At 35.5% G+C, this 16,880-nt stretch overlaps 4 protein-coding genes across 4 annotated transcripts in view; 3 read left to right on the top strand and 1 right to left on the bottom strand.

The window, feature by feature from the left end:
- Nucleotides 1-112: 112 nt before the first annotated feature.
- Nucleotides 113-1,769, bottom strand: LOC135841767 (BAG family molecular chaperone regulator 2). Its single transcript, XM_065358933.1, has 2 exons — nt 1,275-1,769; nt 113-1,189 (listed from the first exon to the last, which is right to left on the bottom strand). Exons 1-2 carry the CDS (start codon nt 1,507-1,509, stop codon nt 831-833), a joined length of 594 nt encoding a protein of 197 aa, XP_065215005.1. The 5' UTR covers nt 1,510-1,769; the 3' UTR covers nt 113-830.
- A 212-nt stretch (nt 1,770-1,981) lies between these two features.
- LOC135840721 (uncharacterized) lies at nt 1,982-3,760 on the top strand. The gene is made up of 2 exons (XM_065357380.1): nt 1,982-2,142; nt 2,300-3,760. The coding sequence occupies exon 2, from the start codon at nt 2,368-2,370 to the stop codon at nt 2,992-2,994; it is 627 nt and encodes a 208-aa protein (XP_065213452.1). The 5' UTR covers nt 1,982-2,142; nt 2,300-2,367; the 3' UTR covers nt 2,995-3,760.
- Nucleotides 3,761-5,163: 1,403 nt separating this feature from the next.
- The window catches only part of LOC135838569 (protein starmaker-like), a 125,952-nt gene continuing 114,235 nt past the window's right edge, over nt 5,164-16,880 (top strand). Inside the window, exon 1 of the mRNA XM_065354250.1 lies at nt 5,164-5,376. The gene's annotated coding sequence lies outside the window, so the exon portion shown is untranslated. The remainder of the gene's footprint in view (nt 5,377-16,880) is intronic.
- On the top strand, nt 9,470-16,851 carry LOC135838570 (ATP-binding cassette sub-family A member 17-like). Its single transcript, XM_065354251.1, has 15 exons — nt 9,470-9,600; nt 9,683-9,930; nt 10,023-10,099; nt 10,184-10,293; nt 10,363-10,588; nt 10,671-10,894; nt 10,978-11,275; nt 11,342-11,464; nt 11,568-11,780; nt 11,869-12,111; nt 15,310-15,548; nt 15,628-15,772; nt 15,848-16,058; nt 16,184-16,409; nt 16,479-16,851. Exons 2-15 carry the CDS (start codon nt 9,755-9,757, stop codon nt 16,629-16,631), a joined length of 2,664 nt encoding a protein of 887 aa, XP_065210323.1. The 5' UTR covers nt 9,470-9,600; nt 9,683-9,754; the 3' UTR covers nt 16,632-16,851.

Below are 16,880 nucleotides of genomic sequence, written 5' to 3'. Positions count from 1 at the left end.
AGAGTTCAAATTTCAAAATCTTTCGTACTTCTGTTCGCTGATTATTAACTTTGACTTGATTTCAAATTAAAGATCACGTTTAGAAACACGCAAATGCGAAATAAAAGAAAGGTTAAACAAACAAACAAAACATAATTTAATTAACTCGAATATTATATTACAAAATGTGAAATAAGAAACCAATATCGAGTGGGAATGCTTGAACATACTAACAACCAGTTAAATGGAATGGAAGTAAAATAATTTTTATTTTCAGAAAATAAGTGTATCTAATAAAAAAAATTAAAATAAAAAATGTATCTTTATACGAGGTTTTAAAGTGAGAAAATGTAACTTTAACATCACTACAACTTCAGTTTTACTCGTATCTGTTCCACTCGAGGAAAAAAAGTAATATTTATCAGTTTCTTAAACACCACACACAGTAATACATGCGTTACGAATAGAAAAATAAGAATGAAATAAAACTATATCGATCAATAAAATAAAAGAGGACCTCAATCTCGTAAACAAAGGCGTTTGAAACTTAGTTGCCATACCAATCTTATTCTTAAGAATAACCGTGTTATGTACAAAAACAGCCGAAAACGAATAATTAAAATATAATGGAATAATACATAATCACGATAAAAAATGTTCGATTTTTATACGTCATTTAAACAACAAAACTAATTGAAAATAACTTAGGAACGAATTGGAATAAACTTTAGATATTTTCAGCTTTAAAATAAATGTATATTGAGAAACGAATCAAATTACCATCTCAGTTATCAGAAATGCTGTAACTGCCAGCTGGCGATGAAATTCGTAGGATAGTTTACGACGATATTTCAATTACTATCGTTTATATCGCTGACTTTCTTGGAATAGTCTATATAGTTAAGTAAACCTTGGAGTCGTCTGCGGACACGTTTCTGATCATCCAAAGAACATCCCAGTACAGCTACTTCGAAGCTTTTGTCGACATTTTCATCAGACTTGGAACCACAGGCTGCCATATACGATAAACAGCGTTCCTTTACTACGAAAGGATCACCGGGGAGATCTATAACTAAGTTATTAATGTACGAGTTGACTTGGTGTAAGCTTTCTTCTTGCATATCGTTGCGAACTGTACGAACACTGATTTCTACTGTGCTACATCTGGATGAAATCCTCTCGGTGAAATGAAGTATTTCATCTTTTTCGCCTACGAAAATTTACACACGTGTTAGTTTACTCGTACAATGGCAAATTTCTACATGAAGTGAGTGAAATTGAAAATGTGAGATTACCTTCCAAGAGATCGGTCATCATGTCGGAGGTTTTGATCGCGTCTATACTGGAAAACAAAATATCCTTTTCTTCTTCCATTATAAGAGCTCCACGACGAAAACGTTCGACTCGATTTTCGATATCGTCCAATAAACGTAACAATTTGTTTTTCGAAGTTTCATTATCAGAACTTGTCTCGTCTATTTGAGGTATCAAAGATTCCCTTCTGCACGAAAATATTTCCTCGACACTCATGATTAAGCAAAAATTATCGAATTCGCGACCGAAACTAAACCGCAAGCATACGATGTTGTTCAAGTATTCGAAGGGTTATAAAACGCCTCCCACGGTACCGGAATAAAAATTTACTTTAATCGGAATTTACCTAGATCCTTCTCCAAGAAAGGAACCGAAAATTCTAGTCGATGGAAGATTTTCTTCAAAATAAACGAGTTGAGAAAGATGAAAATACTTTCCAATTACGATGTACTGTTCAGAAAACGTACAAAATCGCCATCGCACAATGAGAGAAATTACAATTTTCTATCCATTTTCTGCTCATTTTCATTGCAAAAAATGATGAAAACGAACTTGTTTGTAGCGATCCTAACGTCGTTTATCGAAAGCTTGGAAAAATTTGAATTTTTCACAGCGACTCTAGCGTTGGTTTTTGAAAGCTGAAGAATTCTTATCGTGTTTGTGAAAAAAAAATGTAAACAAGGAACTGACTTTTGATTGGTTTTGAGCTAAAATTTGAAAAATAACACGAGATCTGAGGAATTTTATCAATTTAACAGTTTTTTGAGTTTTTTAATTTTAATGCTTCATAATAATTGGATTTTTCATTTAATACAAATTTATCGTTGAAGTTGTGAACGCAAAGTAGAGGTGAGTCACCATTCAATCATTATTATAAATGCGAATACGAGTTCAGAATCGTGAATATCATTGCGAAGAACGATATTTGTCTACGAATTTCGTTATCAGTATTTCATTATGTCGTACTCCTTTGCTAAAATCTTCTCTCATTCTCGCGATGTTTCAGCTCTACGAAGTTCGGCACGGCGTTAATTCCATCGTTAGAACATCAGATATCAATTTAAATCCATCGCCATGAATAATATCACGTTCAAACGCAAAGGACGAAAGAGTATGCTGGGCACCAGACAATTCAAACCTCCACCAATTGAAACCATAACTGAGAAATCGCCTATGGAAGAAAACGAATTACCCCAACCACCGAAACCCGTAATAACAAAAGAACCGGTAAAAGAATCAGTAACTGTTAAACAAGTCAAGGAAGTAGTAATTGAAAAACAAGTGGAAAAAGTACTTATTGAGAAACAAGTCGAAGACGTAGTAATCGATGAACCGGAACCGGTAGAGGAAGACGGATTGATAATCAAAACTACTACGCGAAAAACCCTCGTTTGTACCCTCTTTCCAGCTGACGATAGTTTCGAAGCAAACGAGACCATGTTAGCTAATACTAGTTTTAACGAAACTGTTCTGGCGACTACGCTTCTAGGATCTGCTAAAAAATCAGAAGATAGTGTACTTGCTGAAAGAAATAAAGAGTTAACGCCACCTAAAAAGAAAGAAGACGAGACTTTGCAGCAAATACTCGATACTGTTACGCTGTTACTAAAGAAAAACGAAGATGCTATGGAAAATAATAGAAAAGAAAGAGAGATTTTGCTCGAAACGAAGAAACGCCTGATGGATAAAATACAACAATAGCGTTTACTTGTTTTCTGTCTAGTAGTTTAATATGTTTGTGTAATTTTCTTATTATTGTTTTTGTGATTATCGTTCAATGAATGAGAAATGTGTGATTTTTTTTCGAAATGTTTATAAAATGTTGAAGGAGAGAGATACTCAGTTTTCACTTGTAATTATGTTTTAAGGGAAAAAATAGCTCCGTATGGAATATTTTTTATTATGTATAGTACTTGCTCATTTTTTCTTTGGAGCGGTTTCAGAAGTTTCGAATATGAACCGAGAATTTGTAGGTGTTTTTAAGTAAGAAATTTCTTCACTTGACTATTTCACTTGTGAAAGTTACTATTATATTATTGTGAAAGTCTCATTGGTAAGGATGAGGAAATCATGAAATTTCCAGGTTTTCTAAAAATTTTGAAATCACTCGAGTGAACCCGAAAGGTCGAAGTTGCGTACAAAATAATTGTGATTATTTTTATGTTTTACTTTTGTATTTTTTTAATTTAATTTTTTTTTCATTCTCTCAATAGGAAATATTGGCTGTAAAACCATAAATAGGTTATCGTTGAAATTTTTACATTTTTTTACATGTCGATTGCATTTTTATTGATAATTACAGATGTGACTTCGTGCATTTTTGAATTAAAAATAATATTTAATACGTTTCTTTTGGTTTGATAAATGTTTAAAACTGTTGAAAATAATGTTACGATGGAACAAATGAAAAACTTGATGATCTTGTAGTCTTATCGAGTAATGGTAATATACTTTTCAAATCTTTTTTCATTCGTGTATATATTTTAACAAAACACTCGAAATTTTTTTGCAAAACTTCAGCTACTCGTATAGGCTATTTTAGTAAACATTTGAAATTTCCAGTGCCCATCCTGTTTAGATGAGAGACAATGTCGGAAGAGATTGAACAGATACCAGTTAGCACTGTTTTTCAACGATTCAGATTACTTTTATGGAAAAGCTACCTATGGCATCGATTTTATTGGTGGTGGTCCATTTTGGAAATCATAATACGATGTGTCATTCCGTTATATTTAGGACTCCAAGTACCTAATGATATAAAATTGGAATCTCATCCGGTGGCATATGCCATACCTCAGTCTAGAATCGAATTACTGAATACGACCATCTCCTTCGATTATTTGGTATACGTGCCTTCGACTTCTTTCACAGACAAGCTGATGAATAATGTCGTTGAAACGTTAAGTGAGTTATTGCCTGTGAGGTGTGCTTAATTATTTTCAATTGCAGATTGATCAGAATGAAGGTTTGATTCAATGTTTTGTACAGAACTCGAGTTGAGAAATGCTGCCCAAATTGAGCTGGTAAAAATGCACACTGAAAAGGATTTGGAAGAATATACGCTGAATCGTAGTATTACTTTGAAACAATTTCCAATGGCGATTGTGTTTCTTGAACTTGCCTCTGAAAATACGACACCGAATAAATTGATTTATAAGTTGAGACATGGGAGAAAAATTGATACGAATTCGCTGCTTTCAAAATTCTCAACCGTTGGTGAACATGAATTTGGTAAGGTTTAAGACTGTCTGACTGTCATTTATTTTAGTTTAGCTAAAAATTGAGGATAGATTGAAGATTTTCAGTTAAGTTTGAAGTACCTAGAAGAGAAATGGAACAATTCTGGAGAAATTGAGAATGAACTCGGAAAATTGAAATTTAAAATCCATTCAAATCAAATAAATATTCATTAAGGGTATTCACAAATCACAATTCAAAACAACAGGTATCAATCTGTCAATTCTAATGTAAGCTAGATTATGAGTCATCTGTTGACGATGGTTGATTTGATTGTCGAAGAAGGAGGGAAGGGGTCGAAGGAGCTATGACCGCCCGGAAAGTCCTCACCCTCCTCACGTAATCCTTTGTCAATAGGTATCATTCATTATCATTGTCAATATCGTTTGGTTTTTTTTTCATCGAATCGTCAAATTCAGTTCAGTTTTACATTGTGTCCTCATCGTAAGTTATTGTATAGTCATGTGTAATGGATAATGGTATCGCTATCATATCACTATATCAGCAGCTTTTTTCAATTTGTTTGAAAAGCCTTCTGACTCATTCATATTGCTCATCCATTCGCGTTTTCTAAGTTCTACTAGTTCTACTTCTCTTCTGTATTCGGAATCGGTTGCCAAGTCGTGAGTGTTTGATTGGCTATTCGTTATTGAATAATTATTTGTGATTAGTTACCTACGATAAAAAAAAAATAGTGCTTCGAATTTCTGTTCTCGAGTTGTAAATTTCGTTTATTTGATCGCAGAATCTGATTATTGGACCGATGGGTTTTCGGCAATTCAATTGTTGGTGAATGAAGAATTCGTGAGAATGAAATCGGATAATGCATCTTGGGCTGCACCGGAGGTGAGTTGATAATAATACATAATAACATATGCATCTCTCTATATATATTGTATATTGTTTTGCTGCTCATCTGTGGTACTTATGGTAAAACTTATTAAGTACTATATTTTCATTCTTTGTGCCTTACTTCGTTTCATTTTAGTCCATTTTCCAAGCATTTCCCTATCCAGAATACGAAACAAGTGAAATCAGACGTCAAGAACTTCTACTTTTCTTTTGTTCGGCCATTGTTTGCATCGAAATGGCATTGAGTGTACCATATATTGCTTCAGTCATCGCTGAAAAACGAAGTGGTGCAAAGGTTAATGAATATGTATATTTATTGAATTTTCACCGCAAATACCCAGTACACCAAACAGAATCATGAATTATGAACGATATGTAGGAACTAATGAAAGTATACGGCGTTGAAGAATCATTGATTTGGCTGAATTGGTTCGTAATCGAGTTCCTGATCATTCTCATATCGGTTACTTTGGCGACAATATTTTTGAAAATTCCTTTCAAAGGACATGCAAGTCAGTCAGTTCGTCGTGTCGAGTTTTCAGTATTATGGACATTCTTTATGCTTTTCAGTACCTCTAACGTTACACTGACGCTTTTCATCTGCTCCATTTTTAATAGAGGTGTGTATTGTATTATGTAACAAAAATCTAGCGTATAGAGTTGATTCATGGACCAAAATCATGTTTCAGCTACGACAGCTGCCCTCGTTTACGTGTTTTTGAATTTCCTTTCTGTGATATTAGTTTACGTGACGAATTTTTTGAATTTGAGACGTGCTTCGTTGTTGTTTTGTGTAATTCCTTCAGCAAATATTCTGAAAAGTGTTGGTTTTATGCTCGATGCGGAAAATCATGGTTCGAATACTTGGACATTGAGTTATTATTCATCATTGTTTAGTCGGTGTTGCTGAATTTAGTGTTGGTGGATTTTTTGTAGGTTTTGTTTACGATTGGTCAGCGGTCAAAAGTGTAAGACACAATGAAGCCAGCATAAAAGCTTCCGTGCATTTTTTCATTTTTTTGTTCGATATTTTCGTTTATTTCTTTCTGGCACTTTACATCGGGTCCAGAAATCGAGATAGATTCACTACAGGATTGCAAAAATTATTCATTTTTCAGGTAAGTGATCTTCGTAGTCTATAGGATAATTTCTAATGTTTTATTCCATCTATACCTTTTTTTTTTTTTTTTTTCTAATAGTCATTTTATCGTCGTATTAGAAATAAAGAACCAGTCGCGGCCGAATCTTCGCCAAAAGTCAGCTTATCAGAAACCTCTAAAACGAGCCTCAAAACTTCCGAATCACTGGTGATGGCACCGGAATCTCCTACGAGTAAAACTGACGACGACGATGATAGTTACTTCGCACCGATCAATCCAGAATTAACGATACAGATCGAAGACCTGAGCACTGATTATGGATCTGTGCACGGTTTAAATAGACTCAACATTGAATTCTACGATCACGAGGTTGGCGTTGTTTTGGGACACAACGGTGCTGGAAAAAGCTCCCTTTTGGGTGTTTTAGCTGGTGTGTGAATTGCGTCAATATAATTCGAGTAATCTGTAGAGCGTTATTTATATTGTTAATTTTGCGTTGATCTTAGGAATACTATCTTATGATCGTGGATCTATACATTATAAAGGCAGTGATGTCACTGACGATCCGGATGTATTGAAAGCACACGTGGGAATTTGTTTTAGAGAGAATAGACTGTTTAATTACGTATCTGTGCTGAATCATTTAATATTTTATGGCATGGTGAGTTACCCTGATCATGTTTATTAGGTATGGTACCTACGTAGATCATCGTTGTATATCTAATGCAAATTATTTCGTAAAAATGCTCCCATCACTTCAACAGTTGAAAGGACTTTCCAAAAGTAGTGCTACGGACGAGGCCGAACACTATTTGTTGAAAATGGAAATGCAGAATGATGAAAAATCTAAAATTAGTTCGTTGTCTGAAAGTACCAAACGAAAATTGAGTATCGCTAACTCGTTTATGGGTGATCGTCAAGTGAGTACCTGTTCAAAAATCAATTTTAGTTTTTGAATCAGATTTTCAACATTATGATTTTCAGCAATGTTGAAATGAGTTGGTGTAGATAGGTACCTACCTACTGATTGCAGTTTGAAGGGTTTTCTGTCATAAATTAATACCTAAAGTTTCATTTGAAATTTTATTGCCCAGTTTGCCAACTTGGAGGGGAATTTTTTCCTATATGACTTTCGGAATCTGACTGGACTGAATTTTAATTTACTTACATAATGTGTATTTTTTAGGTACTGCTGTTAGATGAACCAATGATTGGCTTAGATTCTGATGCCAGAACTGCAACGTGGAATTTTTTAATGGTAATTCAGTAAAAGATTTGAATTGATATATTTTTATAATTTTTTATTCAGCCCGGCGATATCCTTCTTTTTCTTTCCCTTTATCATGACGATTTCCTGAGTTTTTAAAACAATTATCAGCATAAAGTAGGGTAAAATAACGCCCACGTTTTCGGTTTTGATAGAATTTTGATTTGGAATTTTAGGAAACTGGGCTGACAAGTGAGCCTCTTGAGGTGTCACACTCCGATTTGAACGGGACCGCGATTTTTGGAAAGAGCATAGTCTAAAACCCCCAAAACCAAATTTTCAGCTGCCCAAGTTCATTTTTCGATTTTTGGCGAATTTTTGAAAATTCAAAATTGACCTGTTTTTGGCGATTTATGTTTATTTTTAAAAAGTACGTACCTGATCAATAAAAATGGTCAAATTAAGTCCTAAAACTAATACATATTAATTATCCAAATCCAAATTTCACCACTTCCAGCCATTCTGGAGCTTCCAGCGCGATTTCTCAATTTCTTCAGAATTTTAAATTTGCTGGGCAGAAGGCGTGAATATGTAGTTGGACAGCTAAAAATCGAGTTGTACATTACACTCGACCTGTTTAACGAGCTTATCCACATTTGAGCCGATTTTGAGAGTGACACTTCAAAAGTGGCTTTTTGACCAGCTTTTTTCAAAATTAAAAAATCAAAAAATCAAAAAATAACTGTTTGTGAGGAAATTTTTGATTTTGCGCGAATCGCTGTATTTTGCCTGTAACTAACGCCTCAAATCAAAATGTCACCATTTCCAGCCATTCTGGAGCAAATTCAAAATTCTGGAGAAATTGAAAAATCACGCTGGAGGCTCCAGAATGGCTGGAAATGGTAAAATTTGGATTTGGGTAATTAATATTAGTTTTTAGACTTATTTTGACCATTTTTATAGTAAATTTTGAATTTTCAAAAATTTTCCAAAAATCGAAAAATGAACTTGGGCAGTTGAAAATTTGGTTTTGGGGGTTTTAGACTATGCTCTTTCCCAAAATCGTGGTCCCGTTCAAATCGGAGTGTGACACCTCAAGAAGTTCCCTTGTGAGGTATAAAAACTAATGCTTTTTCAATGCTGCTTCATAACTTTTTGGGGGGAAAATTTTTCTTTTTAGAAGGCTCCTGGACTTATATGGATAATGTATCAATTTGAATTTTCAATCTTATTTGTATTATTTTTTTATATAAATAAAATTTAGTAATTTTTCAAATCTTACATTAAAATGAGAAACTTACATTTGGTCATTTATTTGCCTGTCGGACCTCTCGAGGTCACTAACATGCCTATCTAGCTTCTGAAGGTCGCTGACTCGTCTGCCTGGTCTCTCAAGGTCACCTTTTTGTCTAGACGTCATCTTGAGGGCATTAACATTTCTGTTCGGCTTCTCAAGGTTATCTGCCTTCCTGTCTGGCCTCTTAAGGTCATTGATCTGTCTGGCTAGCTTTCCCAAGGTCGTCTCCATGCCTTTTTACAACTAATTTTTAATTTTATCAACTTGGCTGTTTGTTTCCGTCTGCATAAATGTAAATTTCGCTTTAGAACTCAACATTATCCTTTGCAGAAAATTGAGGAAAATTGTCCATTTTCAAAATAAGTGATCACTAAAATTCATTTTTTTTCAAATATAATTATTCTGATTGTTTAGTCCAACTTACCTCGTAAAAATGTTAAAACTTGAATTGATGAAGAACCATTTTTTATTATAGGGGTTACGTTTTGACCACACGATCATAATAACTTCAAACTACGAAAAAGACGCAGAAAGGTTAGCCGATCGTATCACTGTTTTAGAAAATGGCGAAGTCGTCGCTCACGGTACACCCAAGTCGTTGAGAAAAAACATCGGTACGAAGCCTTTAAAAGTCATATTGAAATAAAATCGTATTATTTGGATGAAATCACGATTGTATTGTTATATACAATACAGTGTACCGTAGGTATACGTTATGAAATCGCAGTCGCTGGAAAAAATACAGATTTCGCAGCTGTTACCGAAACAATGCGACGGAATGTACAGGTCCCAGCCCAACAAGAAGCAACTGCTGAAATCATCTACGAAGTTCCCATAAGCGAGGCGTCTAAATTCGTTAATTTATTCAGAAATCTTGAAAACGACGATTTGAAAATATCCGAAATAAACGTAACGTCGAATTCGATTGAGCATGCTTTGATGAAGTGAGTTAAACCTGAACAGAGCTGACGCTTAGTAGTTATTTGTGCATTTTTCTTTACCCATCTAATTACCTATTTATTGATTTGGTCACAAGGTTGAGAAATTCGTCGACGAATCATTCGTTTAAATCACCGAATACTTTGGAAATTCTCGTATCTGGGCACGATTCATGTGAGAATTTTAAATTTTGTTTCACGAATTATTTTATGTACGTGTTTTCGAGTGTGTGATACGTAAACATGGTTGCAATTGCAGCTCATCATGTTCCAGCGAATGATTTTTTGATGAAATTGCGACAAATCAAGATTTTGTTTCAGAAGAGGGTGCACTATGTGATGAGAGATCGCAAGAATATACTCTGCAGAGTGAGAATCTGCCCTTAATTATGATTCGAATCGAGTTACGAATTAATCTATATTTTTTTCATTTTTTAGATTATTTTACCTACTTTCATCGCTTTATTATTCTTAGTCATAGTGGAACATCTCAACGTTGATCCCTTCGTTCCGATGAAGATGTCACCTAGCACCTATATTAATCCTTCCATCATGCTCTCACCTATCAGTTGGAGTCATCAAATGAATGAATTTGTCGCAAACTACATGAATTCTGAACACGTTTCTTTTCTCGTGTCTGCAGAAAATTCTAAAATGATTGAAAGTAAGCAGGTACCTTAACAAAAAGCGTATTTGTCCTGTCAGAACTTGCCTCGAATTGTCGAATATGTTTTATTTTCTCGTAGATTTGGTTGATTTTGGAAGAAAAGACGTGATGCGTTTTCGTAGAGAATTGATCGCAGCTTTTGAATTCGGAGCGAATAAATCGCACCACATTTGGTATAACTTGTGGGTTCTGCATTCTCTTCCAATAGCTATCACGACGTACTCCAATATCCTGCTCAGGCATATAACTAAGGACGAATCTTTGGAAATTATCACATTTAATCATCCGATTGCGGTGGCCAATGTGAGCAATAGTTTTATCACGAGGTTTCAGGTTATGTGCAAGTACATAGGTTCCGACGTTTTGATAATTGTTTTTTGGTTTAGATTGAATGCCGAACTAACGAGTTGTGGAGTCATGTATTTATAGTGTTGATGATTTTATTCATAATGTTCGGGTACTTCACGATCGAGATCGTCTTATACTTGTTTGAATTATCCAGTAAGGAAATAGCCAATGGCTTGATGCATCTGCAAATTATGTCCGGTGTGCCTCCATGGATTTATTGGTTTGCGACGATCGTATTCGATTTATTGTTTTTCATCATCGTTGTAGTCGTTAGAATTGCGTTGTTCACGTTGCTCGACAATTATCACAAGTTTTTTACGTACGATTTTAATTTTGGTAGGTAATTTTGATTTTTCAGGGGTTAGTTTTGATAGTTGTAATGAATGTTGTTGTGGTTTTCAGGCGTGTTTTCACTATTGGTATTTATTTTTGGAACCACCGGATTGATGTACGCTTACATAATCAGTTTTTTGTATAAACCAACGAATAGAACATACGCTCATTTGTTCGAATTCAATTTCCTGTGTGAGTATTTAAAAAAAAATGCATTCAATTGGGTAGGTTTGATAAGTAAATTTGGTACCTACCTAACAACGCAAACTTTCTGTTGCTGTTTTCTACACTTAAGGTCACCTGATTGTTGCCATGTCGTACTTATTATTTCCTTCTCCCGGAGACATAGAAGAAACCCAAAGAAGATATTCCCTACTGACGTACGTATTCATGTGGTTCCCTTTCTTGAACTTTCCCTGGGCTGTGGCCCGGTATTTGAAGCAATGGTTGAAGAACAACGAATGTTCGCTGACTTGCTCATCTCGATTGAAATCCTGGTGCGGAACAGGTGATCATTTTCATGTACATGGTTCCCTAATATTCATCAAACCGATGACCTACATATTGTAATAATGACAGAATGGATTTGTTTCCAGTTCATACAGCATCCAAATCAGCGTTAGAATTTTCCACTTATGAAAATCCGAATGGAATATTGCTCGAGTTGACGTTCCTCGCGATCAGCTTGATCATTAGCGCTGTGATATTTATTCTGATGAATTTCGGTTTCGTTGATTTGGTTCATAATTATTTCAAGAGTAAAGAACCTCCTTATAGAAATTACGACGAGGATGTGAAACACGAACGTATCGAGATCCATCACATCAAAGAAGAGTCGAGTTAGTAAATAAGAGGAATTAAATAATCACCTTTCAATTTATAGTCGGGGGCCCGCATAAGGATCACTTGCACACCCCTGCCGATCCCCCGGGACAACTTTTTTCATGAAGGGGGAGCTCCTAAGGAACATTTCTAGCCCTTGTCCTAAAAAGAAGTGGCGCTACTTACAAAATGGTGGCAATTTTGATTGACAGGTCAGCCGAAGTCGCAGATTTTGCGTTCTAACATAGGACTAGTATACAATTTTTAAGCCGTACAAAGGTAGATCGAAAGAGCAGGAAAACGTCATCACCGGTCAAAATGTCAAGTGCTAAAGTCGTAAAGTGACTTTTTCGATTTTTGGTGAATTTTCAAAAATCAAATTTTGGCCAAAATGTGAGAAAAAAACAAAATTTGACCAAATTAACCTAGAAAGCTGAAATTTGGGATATACCCTATTTTCGACCTGCCAAATCGATTGGAATCTGTTTCAAACCGTTTTGAGCAGTTCTGGAGCCTCCAGCAAATTTTTGAAACTCAAAATTCTCACAAAATAATTCTGCAAACTAATTTTAATACGCTATGAAGTCGACTGCAGGTAAATTTCAAGTCGTTTTGGAGGCTTCAGTGATTTTTTGAAAATTCATGGAGCCTCCAGTAGATTTTTGAAACTTCAAATTTTCACAAAATTTCATCAAATGGAGTTGGAAAGTCAAAATTCATTCTGCAAACTAATTTCAATATGCTATGAAGTCGTCTGCTGGTGAATTTCAAGTCGTGTTGGAGCCTCCAGTGATTTTTTGAAAATTACTGGAGCCTCCAGTAGATTTTTGAAAATTTGAAATTTCATCATATGGGGTTAGCAAACTGAAATTTACTCTGCAAACTGGTTTCAGTATGACATGAAATCGACTGCGGGTGGTTTTAAGTGGTTTTGAAACTTTCAGCTACTTTTTCAAAATTTCAATTCTCCTAAAAACGCCATGAAACCTTTCAAAAAGTCATTGAAGACTACAAAATTACTTGAACGCGCCTGAAGTCTTCTTCAGAGGGTGTTAAAATTGGAGTGCATAGTCAATTGCAGCTTTCCATCCCCATTTTGAAGAATTTTTATTTTATTTTAATATAAAGTATATGGAACTGTCTACTGGCATTCACTGCTTAACTTATCTACGTATACTAGTTATTCTATACAGGTTGAATGGAGGGGAGGTTGACCAACATCTCACTCCATTCATGATGATCTTTAATTATGGGACTAGGGTGGTAGGTTAATCTCTATTTAGCTTTTTTGTGATGGTGGTGGTATCCAATAGCTGGATAGCTTCGACATTTGGATGTCGATGGAATCTTTGGATGTGAGATATTGCCACATGACTGATAACTTCATCCATACCTATATGTGACCCGCTCTGACAAAACCGACCATTTCGACAAAATTTCAAAAAATGTTTTTTTCTCAAAAATCTGATCTTTCAACTCTTAAAACTCATTTTAAACATCATTATTTTGGATACTTTTTTTTGTCGAAATGGTCGGTTTTGTCAGAGCGGGTCACATATGGTAAATTCCAATTGTGTGCAATGTTTTATTTCTAACATAATACCATGGGTTGTTTGCCATTAGGCGCAGTGCTTTATTTTGGAGCCTCTGGATTATATCCCAGTTAGACTTTTTTGCGCATCGCCAGAGCTGAGCGCCATATATGTCCATACTGGATGTAGTACTGATGAGTAGATGAGCCTTTTGTTTTCAAAGCTTAATTTAGAGTTTCTTCCAATTAACCAATAAATGCCTCTACTGTGTAGGTCCAGTTCTTTTTTTTTCTTTTTTACATGCTCACTCCAGCGTAGCTTTGAGTCCAAGATATACCTAGGTGTTTGACTTTATCTGTCTACTGGATGATCCTGCCATTGAAGATAATTGGTTGATACCCATATTTGTGATTTGAGAATGTAACCACTGCTGATTTGTTGTCGTTGTTTTTAATCTTCCATTGTTTTGCCCATTTTTCAACTTTGGTTGACATTGTTTGTTGCTTGTTGACTGCTGAATTATGATTTTTGTGTATTGCCAGCTGAGCTGTGTCATCAGCAAATGTGGCGTAAATTACATATAATATCGGACCAGTTTTGCTGCCTTGAGGTACTCCAGCCTCAATTTCTTGCTCATATGATGTAGCATCATTGTATTGGACAGCAAATCCTTGATTTTTAAGATATGATGCAAAAACGTGGCACAGTTGTGCTGGGAGGATCAAACCTAGTTTGTGGAGAAGTCCGTTATGCAAGACCCTGTCAAATGCTTGGCTGACATCCAAAAATATGGCCACACAGAACTGCTTTTTTTTCCAGAGCTTCCTCAATTTGAGATGAAATTTTGGGGAAAATTCTAGTTTTAAAAATTTACTGGAGGCTCCAGTAATTTTCAAAAAATTGCTGGAGACTCTAAAACGACTCTGCAGTCGACTTCACAGCGTATTGAAACTAGTTTTCAGAATTAATTTCGGCTTTCCAACTCCATTTTGACGAAATTTTGTGAGAATTTCGATTTTCAAAAATCTGCTGGAGGCTCCAGAACTGCTGAAAACGGTTTGAAACAGTTTCCAATCGATTGGGCAGGTCAAAAATAGGGTATATCCCAATCGATTGGAAACGGCTTGAAACATTTTCCAATCGATTGGGCAGGTCAAAAATAGGGTATATCCCAATCGATTGGAAACGGCTTGAAACAGTTTCCAATCGATTGGACAGGTCAAAAATAGGGTATATCCCAATCGATTGGAAACGGCTTGAAACAGTTTCCAATCGATTGGACAGGTCAAAAATAGGGTATATCCCATTTCAGTTTTCTATGTCATTTTGGTAAAATTTTGATTTTTTCTCACATTTTGCCCAAAATTTAATCCAAAAATCGAAAAAGGCACTTTTGCTCTTGAAATTGTGACAGGTGATGAATTTTTGCCTGCTCTTTCGATCTATCTTTTTCCTTGTACCGTTTAAAAAATTTCATGCCAGCCCTATGTTGGAACTCAAAATCTGCGATTTCGGCTGACCTGTCAATCAAAATGGCCACCAGACAAGGGCTAGAAATGTTCCTTAGGAGCTCCCCCTTCAAAAAAAAAGTTGTCCCGGAGGATCGGCGGGGGGTGCAACTGATCCTTATGCGGTCCCCCGACTATTAGGTACTCGAATGATTGGGAATTTGAAAATTTCCAGGACATTTTCAAATACCGTTGCTGGTAGATGGATTGAGCAAAAACTACATCAAACGATTGAAACCGATCACTTGTGTCGAAGATGTGAGTTTCATGGCCAATCATGGAACGTGTTTTGGTATTCTCAGAGGATACGAAGCTGGTAAAACCACCGTATTTGACATGATGACAGCGAAAACAATCCCTACCAGAGGAAATGTTTCAGTTGAAGGAGTTGAAATGAGAACAAACAAACGAGAGGTACCTCCCTGCCTACCTATACTTGACTCAATGTATTATTGCTAAGTCGTTGCAATCTCGCGAATTATTATTGTCTTAGTATTTCTCGAAGATCGGGTATTGCCCACGAATGTCTCCTGTATTGGATAAATTCACTGGAAAAGAAATGTTATTATTGATTGCTTCGCTGAACGGAAGCAGAAGTGATCCCGAAAATTTAGTCAGCGAGTGGATATCTGCCTCCGGTACGAAATAACACGTCGACTTTCAGCTCTCGATGAATTTCTGTTTATATGTACTTATTGAAATTTTAAACGCAGGATTGGACGAACTTCAACATGTGAAATGCGAAGATTACACCGATGGAAGCAAACGTTTATTGAGTACGGTTCTCGCGTTGTTAGGGCATCCCAAAGTAGTCTTTTTAGATGAACCTACCAGTGAAATCGATTCCCAAACGAGACGTCATTTGTACGATATTATCGAACAAGTCAAATATTCACATAGAACAGTGGTTTTTGGGTCGACGAGGTATTACGACGATTTAGAATTACATTTTATGGTTACTTTCACCGATACCTACCTTACTGTGTAGAACCTACTTAACTAAATAAGTACAAGTAGGTAATTCTGATCCGTATATTTCCCATTTTCAGTGCGATAGAATGTTATTTATTATGCGATCGATTGACGATATTGAAAAATGGCGCCATGCATTGTCTCGGACATCCTCACGATTTGAGGAAACATTACGATCTGGGATTTTTCATCGTGATCAAGGTTCAATCTGATATCATGTCTATGAGAGAAGTTCGTTATTTAGAAGATCACATGATTCGAGTGTTCGGTTCAAAAGCTGCTCATCTCATAGAACATTACAGAGTATGATTTTCCTAATTGAAGTAGCGGTGCCATTAGATTCGGCATTATTGTTCATTTTTTTTCTTCTAGGGATTATTGCATTATCAAATCGCCGATACCAAGTTGAGGGTATCTGTAATATTTAAAAGAATGGAAGAAATTAAGGAAAGTAATTCGATAATTGAAGAATATTTTGTCAGAACTACAACTTTAGAAGATATCTTTGACTTTTTTTCGCATTGAACAAGTTCTATTGATTTTCAAGAGCCTGATTTTAATACCTATAGAAGCTGAGAAGAGAAGTTGCAATCTCAGCATCGCTAGTTGAGAACAGGATTCTGTAAAACCTACGAGAAAAATGGACAAGAGTTGATAAAAACGTATAATTTGTTGCTTGTTAATTTTCCAAAAACGATAATTTTTAGGAAATAAATTCATTTCGAGTTTTGTTCCGCTTATCACATTTTTTTTTTCTTTGGAAGAAAGTTATTT

The sequence above is a fragment of the Planococcus citri genome, chromosome 3 (assembly GCF_950023065.1).
Source record: "Planococcus citri chromosome 3, ihPlaCitr1.1, whole genome shotgun sequence".
Taxonomy (NCBI): Eukaryota; Metazoa; Arthropoda; class Insecta; order Hemiptera; family Pseudococcidae; genus Planococcus; species Planococcus citri.
Note: the sequence above shows the minus strand (reverse complement) of the source record. Positions and strands in the feature narration are given on the sequence as shown.